This window comes from Calypte anna, chromosome 10, assembly GCF_003957555.1.
Source record: "Calypte anna isolate BGI_N300 chromosome 10, bCalAnn1_v1.p, whole genome shotgun sequence".
Taxonomy (NCBI): domain Eukaryota; kingdom Metazoa; phylum Chordata; class Aves; order Apodiformes; family Trochilidae; genus Calypte; species Calypte anna.
This window is the reverse complement of record NC_044256.1, coordinates 13,210,116-13,229,863: the sequence shown is the minus strand read 5'-3', so window position 1 is coordinate 13,229,863 and position 19,748 is coordinate 13,210,116. Positions and strand designations below refer to the sequence as shown.

At 40.2% G+C, this 19,748-nt stretch overlaps 1 protein-coding gene across 1 annotated transcript in view; it reads left to right on the top strand.

The window, feature by feature from the left end:
• ARNT2 (aryl hydrocarbon receptor nuclear translocator 2) overlaps positions 1-19,748 on the top strand; it is a 94,904-nt gene that overhangs the window by 63,892 nt on the left and 11,264 nt on the right. The window contains exons 9-15 of the mRNA XM_030456892.1: positions 607-683; positions 2,771-2,905; positions 3,771-3,845; positions 7,573-7,724; positions 13,257-13,329; positions 13,487-13,610; positions 17,647-17,746. Coding sequence (XP_030312752.1) covers positions 607-683; positions 2,771-2,905; positions 3,771-3,845; positions 7,573-7,724; positions 13,257-13,329; positions 13,487-13,610; positions 17,647-17,746 — 736 coding nt within the window. The remainder of the gene's footprint in view (positions 1-606; positions 684-2,770; positions 2,906-3,770; positions 3,846-7,572; positions 7,725-13,256; positions 13,330-13,486; positions 13,611-17,646; positions 17,747-19,748) is intronic.

The window sequence follows — 19,748 nt, the reverse complement described above, 5'->3', positions numbered from 1 at the left end:
CTGAGATGGAAAACAGTACCCATGTATGTTTTGTAATTATTCCTGTGTTTATAAAAGTTCCTCCTGTTACTCAACTGAAACAAGCGCTGTTAGCAAAGCAGCAGCGTTTTTTCAGTCTTTCAACGTAATGACCCAGATTTAGGCCATTAAAGAAAAAAGTAAAACCAGCTGTTCAATCTGAGCACAAGGTTGGTGAGTAATCTAAACTGTGCCTTGTTTTTAAGGCTTATTATAATATACTATTCACAAAGAAAACTGAACATTATCAGCGTTCAATGGCCATATGAAGTGACCACATGGTTCCAGTAACATGCTTTAGAGCACTCCTTGTGGAAATGTTCTTCTTCATCTCTGTGTATAATGGAATTGTTTTATCTGCTTTGTCCTCAGCAGCAACAAAATTGCTGCCTTGGGTACTGTATGTCCAGGGTTTTTAGAGTCAAACAAGACTGAGATAGATCATGTGTTCTAAACCCAGAGATAATGCCTGAATCCTAGAGAAGGCAGTAAGGTTATTTTGTATATTTAGAGTAGTAAACAACTAGGCCAGCAGTGTCTCTGCTCATCCAGATATCCTGATTATAACAGTGTTATCTTTTGCTCTAGGAATGACTATACCTGAAGAAGATGCTGATGTGGGACAAGGTAGTAAATACTGCCTCGTGGCAATAGGAAGGCTGCAGGTAATGCCAGTCTTTCCTTATATAAGCTGCTTCTGAAAACATGATGTTTTGTGCTTTAGTTGTAAGGGATTTGCACAAAGTTCTGGTACTAGACTGGAACTTTTAACATGGCTCCAAATTACAAAGTGCCTTGATATCAATGTGCAGCCAGTGATTTATAGAATCATGGGATGATTTGGGTGGGAAGGGAGGGACCATAAAGATCATCCAGGATAAACTGCCCTGCTATAGGCAGGACTTGTTCATAACATGTCAACAGGGCAAAATGAAAATGTGATTTTGGTCCATATGTGTATTTAACCCAGCAACAGCAGCAAAGGTGCCCCTGGACCATGAGCATGTGCAGACCTGCTGTTCTCTGGGGTGTGTAGGGCTGGGATATTCTAGATAATGAGAAACATGGAAGTACAGGTGCTGCAGTTTGTAGGTCAAAGTGTCTCCCAAAGCCAGTGGCATTCTCACCGCTATTCTTTCATTTGTTCTCTCTAATCAACTTCTTGAAGAACTGTGATTGAAGGAGTTCTTCTGAAAATTGTAAAGATAAGGCAGTCAAGAGGCACTTCACAAATAACAGCTTTATCCTTAGTGAGGATTGTAGTGCTCATTCAGATGTGATGTCAGTCAAGGAAGCTGTGAGAATAAAATTTTGCTTCCTTTTTGTCCAGACAGTTGCAATTGGTGTATTACATTTTCTTCCTTTGTCCATTGCTGATGAGATTTCTGAGCAGGAGCTAGGGCAGTCACAGTGAATCTCCTTCAGTGCAGCAGGGAGGATAATTTTTATCTTTCTAGTTGGGGAGTTCTGCCATGGGTGAATGTGTTTGAGCCTTCTGCAGGATCTCCTGTTGGCCTGAACTCATTGCCATCTGCTAGGATGGCATTGCACTCCTTACAAGGTAGAATGACCCTTTCAGTAGAGCACAGGTGCTAAACCCATCTTCTTTGAGGTGAGCAGCCTGCAGAGTAATACAGGTGTCAGCACTTCCGCAGAGTGTGTCTCCGTTGTGATGGCAAAGCTACAAAAGTATTGCCATCATGCTTTTATAATCAAGGGATAATAAATTCCACTGATGGAGGGAAGGAAGTTGCAAGAATCGATACTTCAGAGCTGCCAAAGAAAGATGATTACTGACAAAATCACATTAGCAATATGTGTAGTATCTAAACATCTGTTACTTTAGAAAAGCCAGCAGGGTATGCAAGAGAGGGCAAGAGGAGGCTTTGGGATGAGGTTTAATCACAAAGGACTCAAGGTGAACAAATTATAAACTCTGCTCTGTAACACCAAATTGAAATCTTGCATACAGTTAACTGGCTAATCTGCATCAAGGCAGCAACAAATGAGATTTTGCTTCTTTAGCACTGGGACCTTGTTAACAGATATGGCTCTGACAGTTGTAAGAGAAACAATGGTCTCATTTGTAGCCCCAGCAGGAGTGGAAGGATATGAAGTGGCCTGATTGCACAGGTTCCAGGCAGGGAGCTGGAAATGAATCATTCTCTTTGATGAGCTTTGAGGAGCATTTATAGGAGAACTGTGTTTTTTTTTCATTGTGGGCAGCCCCTTGCTGGTCCAGTATCTTCACCTACCTCAGTCCCTGGAGAACTTTGTTCAGGTTCTCTGAGTATTCTCAGATGAGCCTCACCTCAACCTGAGAGTTGAGTGTTAGTCTGAGGTAGTCATATTGGTTATGTTTGCAGATACTGAGTTGTTCCCCTACAGAGATAGATGTGGGGTGGGTTAAATTGTCCTCTGGAAGTCTCTCATTCTTGGCTGACAGGAAAACAAGATGCCAAACTGCAACGTAGTCCCACAGAGTGAGATGAATCCATCCATACTTACACTTTACTATATCTGTCCTTGTTGGGAACTTCTGGTGTACTTGTTTCCTTGATGCACCCACTTAAGCCTAGGTCCTTGCCATGGGGTGAGATATTTGCACTGCAGACTTATTTATACCTGCTGTTGTTTTATTCCTGACTTCCTTCAGTAGCTAATAACAGATTTTATTCTTTATCTGTGTTATCAACCTTGACTTAAAGTGACTGTTCTGTGGACTAAATGCTGTGGTCTTCTTTGGTCCTAGGTAACTAGCTCTCCAGTGTGCATGGACATGAATGGAATGTCAGTCCCAACTGAATTCTTGTCCAGGCACAATTCTGATGGAGTCATCACATTTGTTGACCCAAGGTGCATCAGTGTCATTGGGTACCAGCCCCAGGTCAGTGAGGTGCTGTAAATGCAGAGACTTATGAGAGCTAATGAACAAATTTCTCTTTCCACATTAAAAACAAAAGCAGCAAAACATGAACAATTTGTAGATAATAATTCATGTCATGCACTTAATGTTCTTTTATTCTTTACTGTATGTAAAATTTATAGCTTGTTCTTTGTTATATGGGATATTGTTTTATACCTTTTAGATCCAATTAGGATTCTTGCAGCAAGATGCTTTAAACCTTGCAGCTTTCCAGTGAAGACATTTCTATGATAGAAAGTTAACAGTGCTTGGAGAGAGCCTTAGTCCTGTAGATTTTTAATTCTGTCAATCTCTGGAACAGTAAGCGAGCTACATTTGTGGCATCTCTTTTCCTTTAGTCTTGCCATCTGCTCCTCTGACTGGGAGGCTAGTCATAGACCTGAATACAATAATAGATGAATTCCTGACTACCACAATTCTCCCTCAGATAACTCTCAACAGTAGCTGTTTACAGGCAAAAATAATTTCTTTTTCATTAGATTTTCCCATTTATTTTGGTTTAGGCAGCTTTATAGTAAATGTTATTACAAAGATCAGTGTCATAAAATGAGTTGTAGTGGAGGATATCAGTCTTTTCAAGACACCATTTCACAGATACTAAAAAAATTACTTAAAATTTGTTTGTAAATACATATGTCTGTGCAGCAGTATAAATACAGTGTGGGACATGATGCCTACAAACCTTTTTTGTATTATGATTCATCACTGATTGAGTAGTCCCCATCAGGGTGGTAGATCTACCATCTGCAGGACTACTTGCAGATCAGATCTTCACATGGATTTGTGTTGTGGTCAGGGTTTTTTTCACAGCTTTGTTTCATTCTAGGATCTCCTGGGGAAAGATATTTTAGAATTCTGCCATCCTGAAGATCAAAGCCATTTGAGGGAGAGTTTCCAACAGGTACTGTAGCCTGGCCCTTCTGCCAATTATTTAAATGAAATAAGTCACCTGCTTAGACATTTTTTTTTCTTTTGCCAAAAAATTAAACGAGTGTTCACTGCACAGGTAGAGCTGTTTTGGAGGTGCCTGTATAGACCCCACTGTGTTAAGTGGTAACCACAAAAATACTTTCAAAGATGAGCTGTTCATTTGAAAGCAGTTACACCCTACTGTAATGCTGGATTGTTCACAACTTAATGGAGCTGCACTTCTTTACATCAATGGTGTATTTGGCCCTTATTCCTATCAAGAATTGAAATGCAGACAGAAGTAACAAAACAAATAAAACACATGGAAGGAGTTACTGATCTGGCTTTGTTTTTACAGTAGGCCACATTTACATCAACTATATCAAAGGCATTTATTCTACTGTAGAGGATATTGTTTCAGATTGGTCTGGGACATGCAGTAAGAAAGCTTTCCCCCAGCCTTCAGCTTCTTGCTACTCTTTTCAGTGCCTTCCCTGCTGCACACAAAGTGTGGTGTCTTGTGTTTAACTGATTACTGAGGTTCACAGGAGTTAAGTGGTTCCAGATTTTCTGACAACAGCCTATAGCTCAACCAAGTTTTGTTGATCCATCTTGCGTTGGATGTTAGGATGTGTTTTCAGCTGTGAAACAAGGCTATGAAGTGACTTCTAAAATAATTTGTATAGCCAACTATTTATTAAGGCATGGCATGCAAAAATGGAGGTTGGAAAGACTCTCTGGGGAAAACAGCTAAATGCTGTTCTGTGTCCATAGAACAGATTGTGAAACTGAGATTGTGGTCCCTCCAGAAGTGTTTGAGATAGTGTAAGATGCCAGTACTCTTGAGCTATTTCCATCACTCCCTCCCTCAAGCAGAGACTACCAACCCCACTGCTGAGCTAGCAGAAAAGACTGTGTGAGCACCCTTGAACCAACTGAGTTCAAACAGCAGGTAAAGACCTTTAAAATTCATTATAATGATTCATAGGCCAGAAACCTTTAAGAGTTCAATGCCAGAAATGGATCACCAGACCCACTCCTCCTCTCTGCCCTGCCTTGGTACTGGGGCATGGTGCTGCTGCTGACCCTACCTGATGGGGAACTGTGACCAGGAGTCAGGTCCTACTCCCCCTCTTCTCTCTTCCCTGAACACTTCACCACCCTTCCTAGTGTCCTGCTACCAGCACAGATGGACTTGTTGGGTAGGCTTGCTAAGGGACTCATTAATGGCTTTTGCATGGGACTGGCTTTCTGCTGGTTCAGCTCACTGAACTTGTGCCTGATGGTATCAGTGGCATAAGAAGAACAGCAAGAACACATTCTCTGTTTTTCACTAATGCCCAAATGATTGATTCCACTAATTTATCTAAGAGATAATGACAGAGAGCTGCTGGATAATAACATGTCAAACATCCATCTCTGAAGTGATTGCCTGGGGCTCAGAAAGTCTGACTAAATAACATTCAAGTTAATGACTTGGTGCTCACTGTGTTCACTGAGGGTGAGATCAGGCCATGGGAGGCTGCTGGTGCATCCCTGAACTCTGTTGCTGGGCACTTCACTGTCACTATTCACTATGTCCATAAATGTTTTGCTGGATCAGGGACCTACATGATTTGCTTCAGGTCACACAGAAAGACAGCAGGAAAAAAATGCAGATTAGAAGTGAAAGTTTCTGTTCACTTGAACTGTGTCCAATCTATGAAAATATCGTGCTGTTTCTTTGGTACACAATCCATTTTTTGGTATATTTTTGTTCAGAACAGTAGCAGTGTGATGGGGACTGTTATTTCAACCATGCAGTAAGAGACTGAAGTAAACAGTTAAGCTGAGCACCAGGTGGTTTTTATTTCCAAAGAATGTTAGAAGGTAAAGGTTAAACTTTGAAATTTTTTTGTGGTATCTTGTTTGTGTGCACTGTTTTAAGACAGTTCAGGATATTCCCATCAGAGATCTCTGTGCTTTATGTGTAATAAATATTAGTGTTTGCTTAATTGAAACTTCAGGACAATAGATCACTGAAGTTTGTTTTATTATTGTTAGTTTGGCCTTAGAAATTTTTTCATTTAAAAAATAACTGAGGTATCCAATAAACTCTCTTTTTCTCTAAAACCCTCTGAAAACTTGACATTTCTAATTTGCTGACGGTATCAGAATAAGGTTGGCACATAGCAGAGGAAGGAGGGAGGGTTTTGCAGTTTTTGGTCAATTGCCAGCATCCATCTCAAAGCTTTTATTTCCTTGGGAAGATAAATTCACGCATCAGGGTGGGAAAATCAGGCCAGAAAAAGATAGTCTGAAGGCCAAGATCAACAAATAGAGCTTAGTATCAAAGGATCCAGAATACAGCTTTTTGATATCCATTAGGATGCTATTCAGATTGGACACTTTTACACAAGCTCTGTGTGTTTTACCCTGGGTGTGAGAGTAGAAAATTGCTGATAAACGAATGTCACTCTCTGAACTCAAACTATAAAAGCATTTAAAAAAAAAATTCAAAAGACATTTACCTCACTTTTATTTTGAACTTTCTTGGGCCTTCCTGAAGCTTTTTGTGCTTCTGTTTGCATTCTTTCAATTTAGTCCCGTATCCAGTTGATCCGTTTGAAATGCAAACCTTTGGATAAAACAGGATGGGAGCATTTTCCTAATCCAGTTGCTTGTCAGCAAAAACTGAAGGCAAAGGCTGGGTTTTCTACTTTCTAGGCAATACAGGCTGTGCAGATAGGTAAAAAAAAAACCAACTTCCAGTGGATAGGGAATAAGAACCCACAACAAGATGCAGCATTTATTTGCAGTAGACCTTTCCTGAGGCACCTCTGAGATAGTGTGGTGGAACAGCAATTAAAAAAATAAGCATAATAGCCCAGGTAAGTGCCAGCTAAATGACTTGAGAACCTGCAAGATTTCTTCTGACTTAAACACAGATTGTTAGATAACATGTAAAATGCAGTTACAGTGCCAGTGTACAGGTATTGTTCTGAGTGCACCTGTTTAGCTGGCTGCTTCTTCCTTCTCTCCTGATCCCCATCTTCAACAAAACTTCAGCCACCAAAACCAGAATTTGAACTATTGCCAGACATCTGAATTGTTAGTCATAAACAGATAGACTGTCCAAGAAAATAATTTTGCTCTCTGTTTTGATTAGTTGTATTGAAATGGACAGTGATGTTCTCTCAATTGAAAAGCTGGCTCTGTCATCTGTCATCTATCTCAAGTATTAATCTAATTTTTGATGCTGGTGTGTCATTTGGTATATCACATTATCAGTTTTATAGCTAGGCATCCAGGCAGAAAAGCAGATCGTCAATCTAAAAATGTTTTCTTCTGGGCTTTTGTTTCATGTTTGCTTTGTGAGTTTGCATATAAACATTTAAAAGGTCTTCAGTTTAGTGTCTATCAATCTCTTGATAAATGTTCCACATTAAAACATTTTTCAAGCTTTCAGCACAACCTGTTGTTTGTCCTGAGTCTGAATTCTTATATACAGGCTGAAAAATGTAATTTTGCACAACAAATCACTGAGGGTGTCGTTCTGAAGGAAATAGCTGCAAACTTGAATCAGATTTTTGCATATTCTCTTCAAATTAAGAATCTTCCTGCTGTGTCCATAGCTTTTTGTAATTCAAGTTTAGAACACACCAGTTATTACTGTTTACTGTTCATCCACACAGCAGGTAGCTGTCTCCTTTTATTAACCTTTCCATATGGTTTTGCAGGTTGTGAAACTGAAAGGTCAGGTCCTGTCTGTGATGTATCGTTTCCGTACCAAAAACCGGGAATGGATGCTGATCAGAACCAGCAGCTTCACATTTCAGAATCCTTATTCTGATGAAATTGAATACATCATCTGCACCAACACTAACGTGAAGTATGTGCCTTTCTGGATGCTTCTGTCTGTTGTTTTGAAAGAATCTTAAGTATTGCTTTTTGTTTTAAAGCACACTGCAATTTTTGGTAGCCTGTTTCTATCTTCATTTGTTTCTCTGTAACACAAGAGTCTGTAAAGGAGTTTTTCTGCATCCTGAGATCTCCCAGTGTAGCTGTTTCTCTGTGTCATTATCCTGTGATGCTTCCAGGACCTGGCTGCACTGGGGGAGAAACGTCACTTATCTCTTATGTCATTAAACAAACCCATTGATCTCAGTCCAGGGCTGCCTTAAACTAGCACAGAGCTCCCAGCAGCAGACCAGCTGTTCTGATACTGGAGGGGGGTTGACTTGATTCCTAAGGCAAAGAGAAAACTGAGTGTCCATGTTCATTGTGATCATCCCATTCTGTAGTCCTTGGCATCTTCTCCTTGAGCTGTGTCTACTCTTATGGCCTATGAAAGCTGGCAAAATTATTTCCTAGTAGGCACGAGTGGTTCCTGATACTCAGTTAAGATCTGGTAGAATATCCCCAAGTATAGGGACAGATCCAACCCCTTCTCTTAGAATGGAAATTAAATCATCCTGCCTTTGAATTAATATTTTAAAAAATCTGACATGAGACCTCTTAGGAAGAGGTCACCAAGGAATTAGGTGGAGGTTCATCACTGTGTAACTGAGCAGAGGTGTTTTTGGAGCCTTCTGAGTTTTGAGCTAGTAACTGCAAAGGCTAATCTGGCCTTGATAAAGCCATTGCTTTACAGTATGGAGTTTATTTAAATGTACCTCTTCTTTCCAATATAAACAGTCTATTTCTAAAACAAAATCTACTTCTGATCTGACCAAAGATTTTTTTGCCAAGTTTTTTAGTTAGAAGGAAATTTTTGACTTTAAGATCTCAACCTGTTAAAGACTGTGATATGGAAATGCTGAATGAGCAGTCTACTAGTGGAGATGCATGCTGAGAGCTCCATTTGCACAACCAAACCCCTGGGGCTTTAGCATTTGGACTTTGAAAGTTGGTAAGTGTGTCTTGGTGTGCTCTGATTTGCTCCTTTGGACATGACAGTCCCCAGACTAGAAGGGCTGTACTTTCACTTGAAACTCAGCATCACAGTTGTTTTGCTCAGTTTTTTCTGCATTCCCCAAAAAGTTAGGCTTAAACAACTGAATTGTTAAGCAAGTGTTGAAATCAGACAGCCAAATATCTCCCTGTCTGCACTGTGCATCAAAATAGATATTTCCACATTTCTACTGTCCTGTATTGCTTTTCCAAATGATTTTTATATGCAAAAACAGGCCTGCACAATAAAAGGCAACTTCTGAAATCTATCCCAGGCTGGCTTAATTGTGCTTTGCTCCCAAGAGTTCACAGATCAAAAGAGGGGCTGTAAACTTAGGTTGTGTCGACTCTGGGAATGTTTTTTTTTCTGAGCCTCCACTATACTGTTCAGCTTGGCATCTCAGCACTCACTGTGGTGACAGGGACTGTGCCAACTTCTGGCTCTTGCTTGGTTTGAATAACAACCCAGAAATGTTGACCTAATATGGAAGCTGCCTGCTGCTACTTTGACAGAGGATGTTCCCTCTTTCCTGTCATGTAGAAAATGTTCTAGTCTTATAGCAAGATACAACCCATTATACTTCTGCTTTTGAATTGTAGAAAGACTGCATTATTCAAACTCTTTTCTGTTTTTTCCCCCTGTTTTCTCCCACTTCCAAGGCAGATTTCCAAAGAGGAGTTACTGTAATGTGCTGCTGTTCCTGCTGCTTTCTGGATTTATTTATTTTTTGCACTTTTGGGGTCATGTTTTCACTTCTGATTTCCTAGAAGCCTTGGGGAGTTGTACTCCATGGTGACTATTGAGTTCCACCTCCTCATTCATCCCCTGCTGGGGCTATGTGTTTGGGACTGACTGCACTGAGTGTGGGGTCATCTTTTTGTGTTGGTGGAAGTATCAGATGCTCTGGTCCAGCAAAGTGCTTCACATGGAGACCAAGAAGGGTCCCTTCCACTGTGCAGTTTTAGGCAGTTCTGCACAGAGACAAATTTCGATTTGTCTGTCACTGAGATAACCCAGCCAGCTCCATACAATAGAGCTTTGAGGCATTTAAAAGTTCATCGTGAAATTTTAAAGACAATATAACCAAAAGTTCTAGGTTTTAAATCAGTTTTTAACATAGGGTGGTTTAAAGCCACAGTGTGTGTCTGTTAACAGAACAGCTCTCACTTTGTTCAGTGAAATGTTTTCCCAGAAGACTGTAGAGGGCAGTGGTGGTTCCAGTTGTGAAGGGATTCATTGATTTATTTCTTTTTAATATATTTTTAAAATTTGTTTTATTTTGTTTCTTTTAATTTTTAAAGATATTCCACTGTTGCTTCAAACATTCAACTTTCCAAATTTGCTTTTGGTGCAGAAGGATAATGAAACATTAGGCTCAAATGTTCACTTAGTTCCTAGCAAAAAAAAAAAAAAAAAAAAAAAAAAAAAGAAAACTTCTCTCAGTTACACTTGGGTGTAGTCATCCAAGAGAAACTTCCTGGAGAAATGAAGCATTTAATATTTATCATTTGTGCTGGGTTTGACTGAAAAGAAGAGTCCCCTGTTTGACCACATCTTCCTGTGTAGTTGGAACTGTTTCATTTCTTAAAAGAAATAATTATTGCCATCAACGTTTATTTAACATACAGAGCAGCATTTGAATAAAATAATCTGTCATGATGATAGATGAAACTATATATAACTCCTCATATCCACAGAAGAAAGATATTTTTCTTACCTTTATGGAAATTTTGATGTTATATTTTTGTGAACACCAAAGTCCTGCATTGCACTGTGTGAATTTATGAATCCTGCAGCTGATCTGAGTCTCCAGATTCTTGTCTCAGGCCGAGCTGGCACAGGTCACTGCTGGAGGCAGCCTGTTGATGAATCAGCCTCTGCATGTGGGAGAGATGCTTTCTGTTTCATGTTCTCATGGGCCAAAATACCAGAGAGATCAACTATGCTGATATAAAATTGCAGTCAATGGTAGTGGTGCTAAAGACAGTTTCTCATGATCCCCATGCCATCTGGGGGCTGGCTGATCCCTCAAGGCCAGTGGAAGAGAGACCCCTTCATAGGGGTAACTGGGAAGCTGAATGCTAAAAGAGAGAGATCTTGAGAGTTTCTGAAAGAGGAAGTTACAAAAGCAGTCCCCAAACTTTTATTACTCCCTTTTTGTCCAAAACAGACACAGAAAGCATGCGTGCCTGTATTACATAAAAGATTCTTGGTAGGGATACAGTAGTACTGTTTCTCTCCTGCCACAGGGAGCATTCATTTTAAAGTTCAAATACTTCTTTGGTTACTGTGGTGCCTAGAAAAGAAACAGGTGACTTCCATAGTCCATAGAGATTAATTCAGCTGAAATCCTCTCCAGTGTCATAGAAACTTTCACAGAATTTTCCATTTTCCTCCAAATATGTTTGTTGAAGTAAATGTGAATTAATTATCAAAACCTTCGGATTTGCTGAACCACTCCTTGTTCAAGCCAAGGGCTTTCCCAGTTTCATGTTGGGTGAGCCAGGCATTCCTCCTGGCAGATAGGGTCCTCTGTACCCAGCCAATACCAAACCTGCCAACCTGGGTGTCCTGTGGAATGTAAATCTCTCATTTACTCCTTGAAGCTCTGAAGCTGAAATTGAAACCAAGGATAGTTTGAGTTTTAGTTTCCAAGTCAAAAGGCAGCTTGAGTTTTACCCACACTGGTTATAAGCTCTTGCTCTGTATCATCTTTACAGAAATGATCTATCAGTTGGATGTCTGAAGGGACCTTCAGTCAAAAGGGCTGGTTAGATGACAGGGTCTGAAGTAACCACCACAGCAGTGCTCAGCTCTCCTTGGTCAACTGGTTTCTTTCAGACATCATTTAAACTATATATACTATTTACATTCTTTACATTTGAAATATTTAATGCTCTTCATGCAAATTACAGCAGATGCTAACCTGGCTTTACATTCCAGTCTTAAAGAAGTGCAGCAGAGCTTGCTCTGAGCTCAGCAAACCGTTTGATTTTATGGGAAATAGATTTGGGAGGTTCAGTGCTGTTAACACAATGCAGTATTTATATTGTACTGCAGCCTAATGAGTATTAGAGATGAAAGATAGAGAAGGGCAAAGGAGCACCAAGTTAGAGGTGCCTAAAAACAAATAACTGTCGGTATGCTGTTTTGTTTGGCTCATTTGAATGTATATGGCTGAATCAAGAAAACATACCTTATACAGCACTGAAGAGACCTAATATGCTGTTTATTGACACACACACCACGTTGTTGGTAATAAAAACAAATGAAACAGTGTAATTAGCTTTCACTTTAACAACAGGATTTAGTGGGTGTTTATTGTCCACAGGGTGGTATTCAGAAAAACTTCCCCATAGATTTGTCATAATTAAATTACCACCCATAGGTCTGTTGGAAAAGTATGCATTTTATGTTTGTGAACAGAGAATTTCTTTGCATACCAGAGGTAACTTTTAGGAATTTTCTGTTGGCTAAAGTAATGTGGAAAAGTCATGGTGCTTTAATGACCTGAAGGATGGATTTTTTTTGCATCTTACTCATAGCACAAAAGTGATTCTGTGCATTATGTGTTCATAAACCATAAGGGTAGCAGAAGACTTTTGGCCATCTACTCTGATCTTCTGTTAGTTGCAGCTTACACATATTTGTCCAATTTTCTATGGGCCTGAGTAACTGGTGTCTGAGCAAAGTGTCTCCTGGAAAAGCATCAAGGGATGGAAAAATCTGCTACTTACTTCCATAGCTTGTTTGAGTGGTCCCTCACATTCCATCAGTTTGTGCTTAATTTGCCATTTGACTTTGTCTGCAAGTTTGTCTCAGTGCCTTCACTGATAGCATTTCTGTAGCATTCATCAACACAAAATAATTTTATCTAATAACTTGATTTTACATAGTAGCACAAGAAATTTATTTGTAGACATTCACTGCCTGAAAAGCTTTAGAAAATTGAATAGAATATGGACTTGGATCTTGAGGAGAGCAGGTTTTATCTCAAAGAAGGATTTATATTCAGTCCTTTCTAGTTCAACAGGCTAAGCCATTGGGTCTGACATGCTTCAGACAGATCTTTGATCACTTTTTCTCACTGCCTGGCCTAATTCTGTGTTAATATTACTGGAGGTTTCCTGTTTACTCCAGTAGAATCAGTGGAGGGATGTGGTATATTCATCATTAACACGGAAAAGACACTCTTGGTGTCTTAAGTTAATTCATAAATCCTTTATAAGGAGGTTGTAGTCGGTCCTCCATTACTTACCTACCATCATTTCTGTGCTAACAGCAAAACTGTTACATTCCTGTGGTGCAAACCACAATGAGAAGGCTTTAAAAACAGATGACTATCACAGGAAAGGATTTAATACATTTTCTGAGGGATGTATATTAGGAATATAAAATAGGAAACCATGGCTGTTCCTTTTTGGTATCACAACTGGTTTTTCTTCCCAAGTAATTTTGTCTCCTTTGCAGACAACTTCAGCAGCAGCAAGCAGAACTTGAAGTACATCAAAGAGATGGGCTGTCATCCTATGATTTATCTCAGGTGAAACTTCTCAGATTTTTATTTTTGCACCTCTGATCTTTTAAAATTTAAAGCAGTGGTAGATTTCAGCAAAATTAAAAATACATGGTGACTGTCCCTGCATTCCTTTTCATGAAATATGATCGAGGGAATTCCCTTCCTCTGTGTGTCCTAACAGGTGCCAGTTCCAAGCATACCAGCTAATGTTCATGAGGGTGGAAAGTCTGTGGAAAAGCCTGATGCTATCTTCTCCCAAGAGAGAGATCCTAGATTTGCCGAGATGTTTGCTGGGATAACTGCTTGTAAGTGAATGTTTCTGGTGTTTAATTTTTAATACTGTATTAACTTGATTACATCCTGTGGAGCACAGCTTCAGGAGAACAAAGAGAAACTACAATGTGGCAGAGAAATTTCCAAGCAACATCAGTCTTGAGGACATTTCCCAGAAATTGCTTATAGTCAAGATTTCCCCTGAAGCTGATGATGATTAAAATCAAGGAGGGAAGGACACCTTTTGTGTCACCAGAACTACCTATTTTTTATTCTCTTTTCATTTCACAGGGACACCTTAAGCAGTGTTTGTAGGTACTAATCATATGGAGCAGAACTTGCTGTTTCTAAGTATATATTTTCTTTCTTAAGCAGAAGATATGAGTTCATCTCTCTAAACAGACACAGATTAATAAAGTTGCCATGTAGCCTTCTGATAGGCAGCAGCTTTTATTAAGCCAACAGCTTTGGTATAGATATTTTCAGAGGCATGTGCTGTCTTGAAGTGTAAGGATGCTTGTTTTCTGGTCAGTTGAGGCACCTCCAGCCATGTTACCTTTCAGTGACTCCTTGTTATTTTTGCCACAACTTTTGAACTTGTTGGCAAGTTCTTGAAAGAGTGATAGGAGTCTCAGAAATAGTAGGTTCTTTGTATGTTATGAAAATTACCGTGAGGGCAGAGTCCTTCTCTGAGTGCCCATACTGAAGGATTTACCAGTGCTGTTCCCAGAGTTAGCTGCCAGCTTGTCAATCAGACAAAAATAGCTGATCACCTGAAATGTATCTGTAGGAAACCCAGCTCATTAATTCCACTACTAATGGAAAAACTTGTTGATTGTTTATTTTTCTTAACTTTTCTCACTGAGAAAGAGAAGTTTTTACATTTCTTTTAAATAAATCTGTGTACAAGCGTCACGCAGTGCATGAGGGAAACTACCCTCAGGCTTTGAGTCCAGGGGTGCTGTGAGATGACCTCACTGCATTGGTTTCTTATGTCTCTCTTAGTCTTTTCAAATGCAGAAGGCATTTTAACTGCAGGCTACACCTGACACTCTGTCTTCCTGTTGCTGAGACTTGTCTCTTACTCCTGTTCATCCTTGTCTGTCTGCTCTAACAGGGAAGTCAACATCAGAAGCCATAGAAGAGATCCACTAGAAAGTAGAAAGAATCCTAAACACTTGGAGTATGTTTTTCCCAGCAAGAACATCTTGCTTTTTGGCTGCCTTATTGGCTCTTTTTCAGGCAGCTCTAAAGTGGTTGTGGGGAGGGGTTAGGGTCTACCAAGCTGTGAGGTAGCTGGGAGGTTATATTTTTGGAAATGCCATTTCTCTTTTCGTTCTTATCAATTTACAGGCTATGCTTTTTTTGGGACACTCACACTGTCTGAATTTCTCATGGGAGCTGTGATCAAGGTCTTCTCTGAATGATCAAAAAGCGATGGTTCACAGTTTGAGATGAGGCATGCTGTCCAAAACCAATATTGACAAATCTGCAGGCTGCCTGCAAGACATTTTCATCATATCGATACCTGCTCTCTTCCTCTGCTACATTTAGTAAAAACAGAGGTTTCACACAAAGAGAATGTTGACATAATTGTTGCAGTGGCCACAGAATTAAAAAACAAAAGTGGGGAGAGGGAGCCTGGCTTCTCCCTTTGGTGCCAAGTGCCTTGAAGCACAGGATGATGAAGGTCTTTCAGAGATCTTCATTCTACAGGCAGAAACACTGGTCCTGGTGGGAGAAATTCATATCATTGACCAGTACAGTGAGAGGGCTTAGAGAGAAACAGGTCTAAGGATGCTGTTAAAACACCAATAAAAGTTTTCAGTGTTGTACCAAAGGTAAGAACAGAGAAGTAGTGCCTGAAGTCCTGAGTGGAAGTACAGCTGGGAGAGTTGTGAGCCAGATTCAGATGCTAAAGAGCATTTGGTGTAACTCAGGAAAGAAATCTTAAAGCCTATTTAGCTGCTTGTGATTAGTTTAGCTGTGTTCCTTTGTCTTGGCCTCCTCCTGCAGCACAGATCCTGGCAGCTGCCATGGCAACTCTGCTCCACTTGAGGAATTCCAGTTCATTTAGGGCACTCTCAATTTTGCTGGTGAGTTGTTCTCAAGTATCTGAAGTACCCGCAGGATTTTGGCTCAGCCTCTTCCAACCCTGAGAGTTTTGTATCCCTGTCAAGGGTGGCCTTAGAAAATGCAAGAATGAAAGAATGAAATTACACCCAAAAAAAAGGCAGTCATGTCCTTCTCAGAGATATCCCAATGCATTCTCAATTCTTCCTACTGCACACACAGCCTTCTCCAGGCCTTGTCCCTTTTTCTCCTTGTTTGTTTTTTTTAAATTTATTTATATGAGAGCATACATTTGTAACCCTGGCTTGGTGTCTCTGACAGGCAATATGTAGCCAGTGAGGAATGTCTGCAAATTTCTCCATTACAGAGAAAAAGCAATGGCAGCTTCAAATAGTGGCAAATGTGCTCCCTCTCTGAGGGCTCCTAGGAGGTAATTTGAGGATATTTTTTCCTTTGGAAAGGCAAGCTTAGATCCTTCTTAGGAATATAGCATAATAGGAGCTTGGGTAAGAGAGAGGAGCTAGTTAGTATGTGCCTCTGGTGAGCCATGTTCACAGGGCTTTGAAAGCTAGAAAAAACTAAAAATATACTTCTGTTACCTGTGAATTGAGTGGGCCTTTTGTCCAGGAGAGCAGCTTGTGAAATGAGTGGGAATGTGAAAAGAGCAAAAGGGAAAATGAGGAGGCAGACTTGATTTCTAGCCTGTCAGAGGTGCATAGCAACAGAGAGTTGCAAAGCCATCAATGAGTTGTGGGGATTTTTGCACTCAGAGGTTGTAAGGAAAGATGGAGAAAGTGAATAAAGGGTGGTGTAGCAGACCTTTAAATTATTTTATGAAAAGGAGTAATAGTGAAGTTTCCTTGGGCTTTAGAATAACCCAGTGCCAGAAAATTAAATGAAGGGACCAAGTGGCATTGTTCAACCAATCTCGTTTTGTTCAATTAGAGATTGTTCTCCAGTTGCCACATTAAGAGAAGACCATAAAAGTTAATGGCATCTCTGTGTTCATGTTGTTCACTAAACTAGTTTTACACCCCACTGGGATGCTTGGATCCTGTTTCATGGCTCCCTCAGGCCACATATAGGACAGCAAAATCCGTGATAGATCTGAGTTGTGCTTTGCCACAACTCAGAATTGTAAATCTTGCAGACACTCAGAAGCAGAGTGCCTGCAGCCACCTGTGAGGTTAAAACAGGTGGGTCAGGAGGGTTACCCTGGTTTGCAGGTGGTCACCCTGAGATCTACAAGAATGCCACCAAGCTGCTGGGTAGAGTCAGGTACTCCTCTTCAGCTGTCCTGGAGGGAAGCAGGTTGACAGATGGTCATTCCTTGGGATGTTTAATCTAGCAGGGTGTGTGCTGCTACCTCAGTGCAAAGAGGCTACAATAACAGCAGCAGCCCTGGAATGCTGCTTCAGGCACCAGAAATATGCCCTCACCTGAAGCCATCCTCAGGTATAGAGGATCACATGGATTAGACCTTCTTCACACCAGGCATGTTTCATGTGGCTTTCCTCCATTCTCTTGGGCAAACTCTCCTGTGTTTCTTCCAGAAAACCTTTGTTCCCCTTTCCAGCCCATAACTGGCACCTCTCACTGCCCACCTTAGCCAGAGCCATGCTCTGTCTCCCCTTCTCCCTTCTGCCTGCATGGCTGGGAGCAGCTTCCAGCAGGCACAGGGAAGGTCTGGGCTTTATGACCAGAGGGCACGTAGCAGTGAGATGTTCCATGCAAACAATGGTGTTGATGAAGTACAGCCTGGGAAGAGGGTATGAAGTAGACACAAAGCAGCTGTGCCTCTAGTTCCAGACTGAACTGTCATACAGCCCTTTTGTGTCATTCTTAATGTGTACCATAGGGCTTCTTCACAAAGGTTTAAGAAGGGAAGAACAATCCCTGCTGTGTATATATGTTATGATTTTCATTAAGTAATTTTGCCATTGTTTTCTCATCCCCTAAACTTCTCTCTTTCTGTGATTTGTTTTTATTTTGTAGCAGATAAAAAAATGATGGCTTCAGCATCCACAGCAGGAAACCAGCAGCTTTACTCACAGGGAAGCCCATTTCAGCCAGGACATTCGGGAAAGACTTTCAGGTATTGTCCAGGTCCTGAACCTTATCAGCTTCTGTCTGATACTGGGAAACTGTTCATCTTCCATCAAATAGAAGCAGAACTGACCAAAGGTGGAAGGGCTTTCTTTACATGAATGAATTGTGTTTTGTGTAAACCTCATTACATGATGTCTCAGTCCTGGGTGAGGCTTATGAGCTGAGTTGGATCTCTGAGAGGTGATGGGGCAGGCTCAGAGATTTGAGGAATATTTAGCCAAGTTAGGAAGGTGCAAAGATTTGTTTTGCACTTAGAGCTGTCAGTACTTCTGTAGGCTGCCTTGAAGGGCATCAGTGAACACCTTATTAAAGGGAACAGAGAGATCCTTCATCCGTAGTCCCTGGTGAGGGCTAGGACATGGATTGAATAGTTTTCTAGGGCTGCTTCCAAATACACATAAGATGGTGGTCTGGCACTTTGTGAGGCATTTTTGAGTTATTCTGAGCACATGTTGCTGCCTACCAGCTGGCAATACAGATTTGGCTAATCTGAAATTTAACAGTTTGCCTGCATTTCCAATCACTTTTTAAGGGTGTGATTAACAGTTACTATTTACCTTTCATATCACTGTTCTGAGACTGTGATATTGAAGTTTCATTCTCCTGTTTTAGACCAAGGAAGGTTGTGAAAGTGAAGGAACAGCTACTCAGAGGCTGTCAGTTCCAGGAACTGGAAAACATCTGCAAACAATAATTTTATTTAAACCAATGTGTTATGTTAAAGTTATAGCTGCTAATAATTTCAGTGGGGAGAAATTAAAATCCCTGTGCATGTGTTTTGTCAAATTGAAACAAAGAATAACTTGGGGGATATGACAGTAAATTAAAAGTGTTTTAATTAGGTACTGTATACTACTGGCTGTTTGACTTTCCATCTTGGATTTTGGCATGTCTTTTGTTCATTTCCTTTGTTAATTCCTGATGTTTAACTGTAGCTTTTTTCCTACTGCTGTTCTATTACATCAAGTAATGACACATCTGCCAGCATTTCCATACTTGATGAACTTTCCTCCCTGAATGCTTTCTGGGCTGGCTCATTCAGACCCTGAGCTTGGGCAGCCTTTGGGCACCGTTTTTCAGACTTCTGATTTCAAAGTAGGAAAATTCCAGATGCAGTTTAAGCACCTTAGATGATGGGACTTGCCAGTCCATCTGAGAAGGTGTTGGCAGTAGGGATAGCCCTCCCCAGCAGCTGTTGCATCCTTCTGAGTTGAGTCATATTTAGATGGACTTTCTGGTCCACACTTCCCTCTTTGGAGACTCTGTGGTAGTAAAAATTAAAAAATAAAATAATAATAAAAAACAAACTGAAAAGAATTTCTAAACATTTTTTGCTTTCAGCCAGCCTAAGACAGAACAGCAGCTCCCATATTCAAATGCCTGCCACGTTTTGCTTACCATTCTGGGAGGGATTTTGTCAGTTCTCTCAGAGGATTCAGATTCCTGCTTCCTCTCTGCTCAGCCTTGTTTACTTCTTTTCCCAATCTGCTCTATTCTTTCTCTTTGAAATGATTGTGAAAGTAGACAATAGGAAAGGGTCTGGAGAAGAGAGCAGGCTGTTTCCGTTGGTGAATAAAAGCATTTTTATATGTTGTGTCTTCATTTATATTCATTTATACATTTATATATGCCATGTAAAATAACAAGGGTTTTTAAATATATAAAATATATAAAAGCACATTGACAACGTGTAATTATTTAGATACAGTTGTTCAAGACTTCTGTGTGAAAAAAATCAAAAAGTGGAGCAGTCTGTCAAACTTTTTCATCTTATGAATTTCTGAGAAATTTCTCTGTAGTGAAATTCAGTGATTAGGAAACAGCTAACATGTTGACAAGTTTATTTGGAAATACTTTTTTTTTTTTTAATTCCAAGGCTATTTGGAATAAACATTATTTTAAGTTTTTGTATTGATTATTCTTTCCCCTGGGTATATAACTGCATTCTCTTTTTTAGCATCAGTTGGTAAAAATTGGAATTAAAAGCT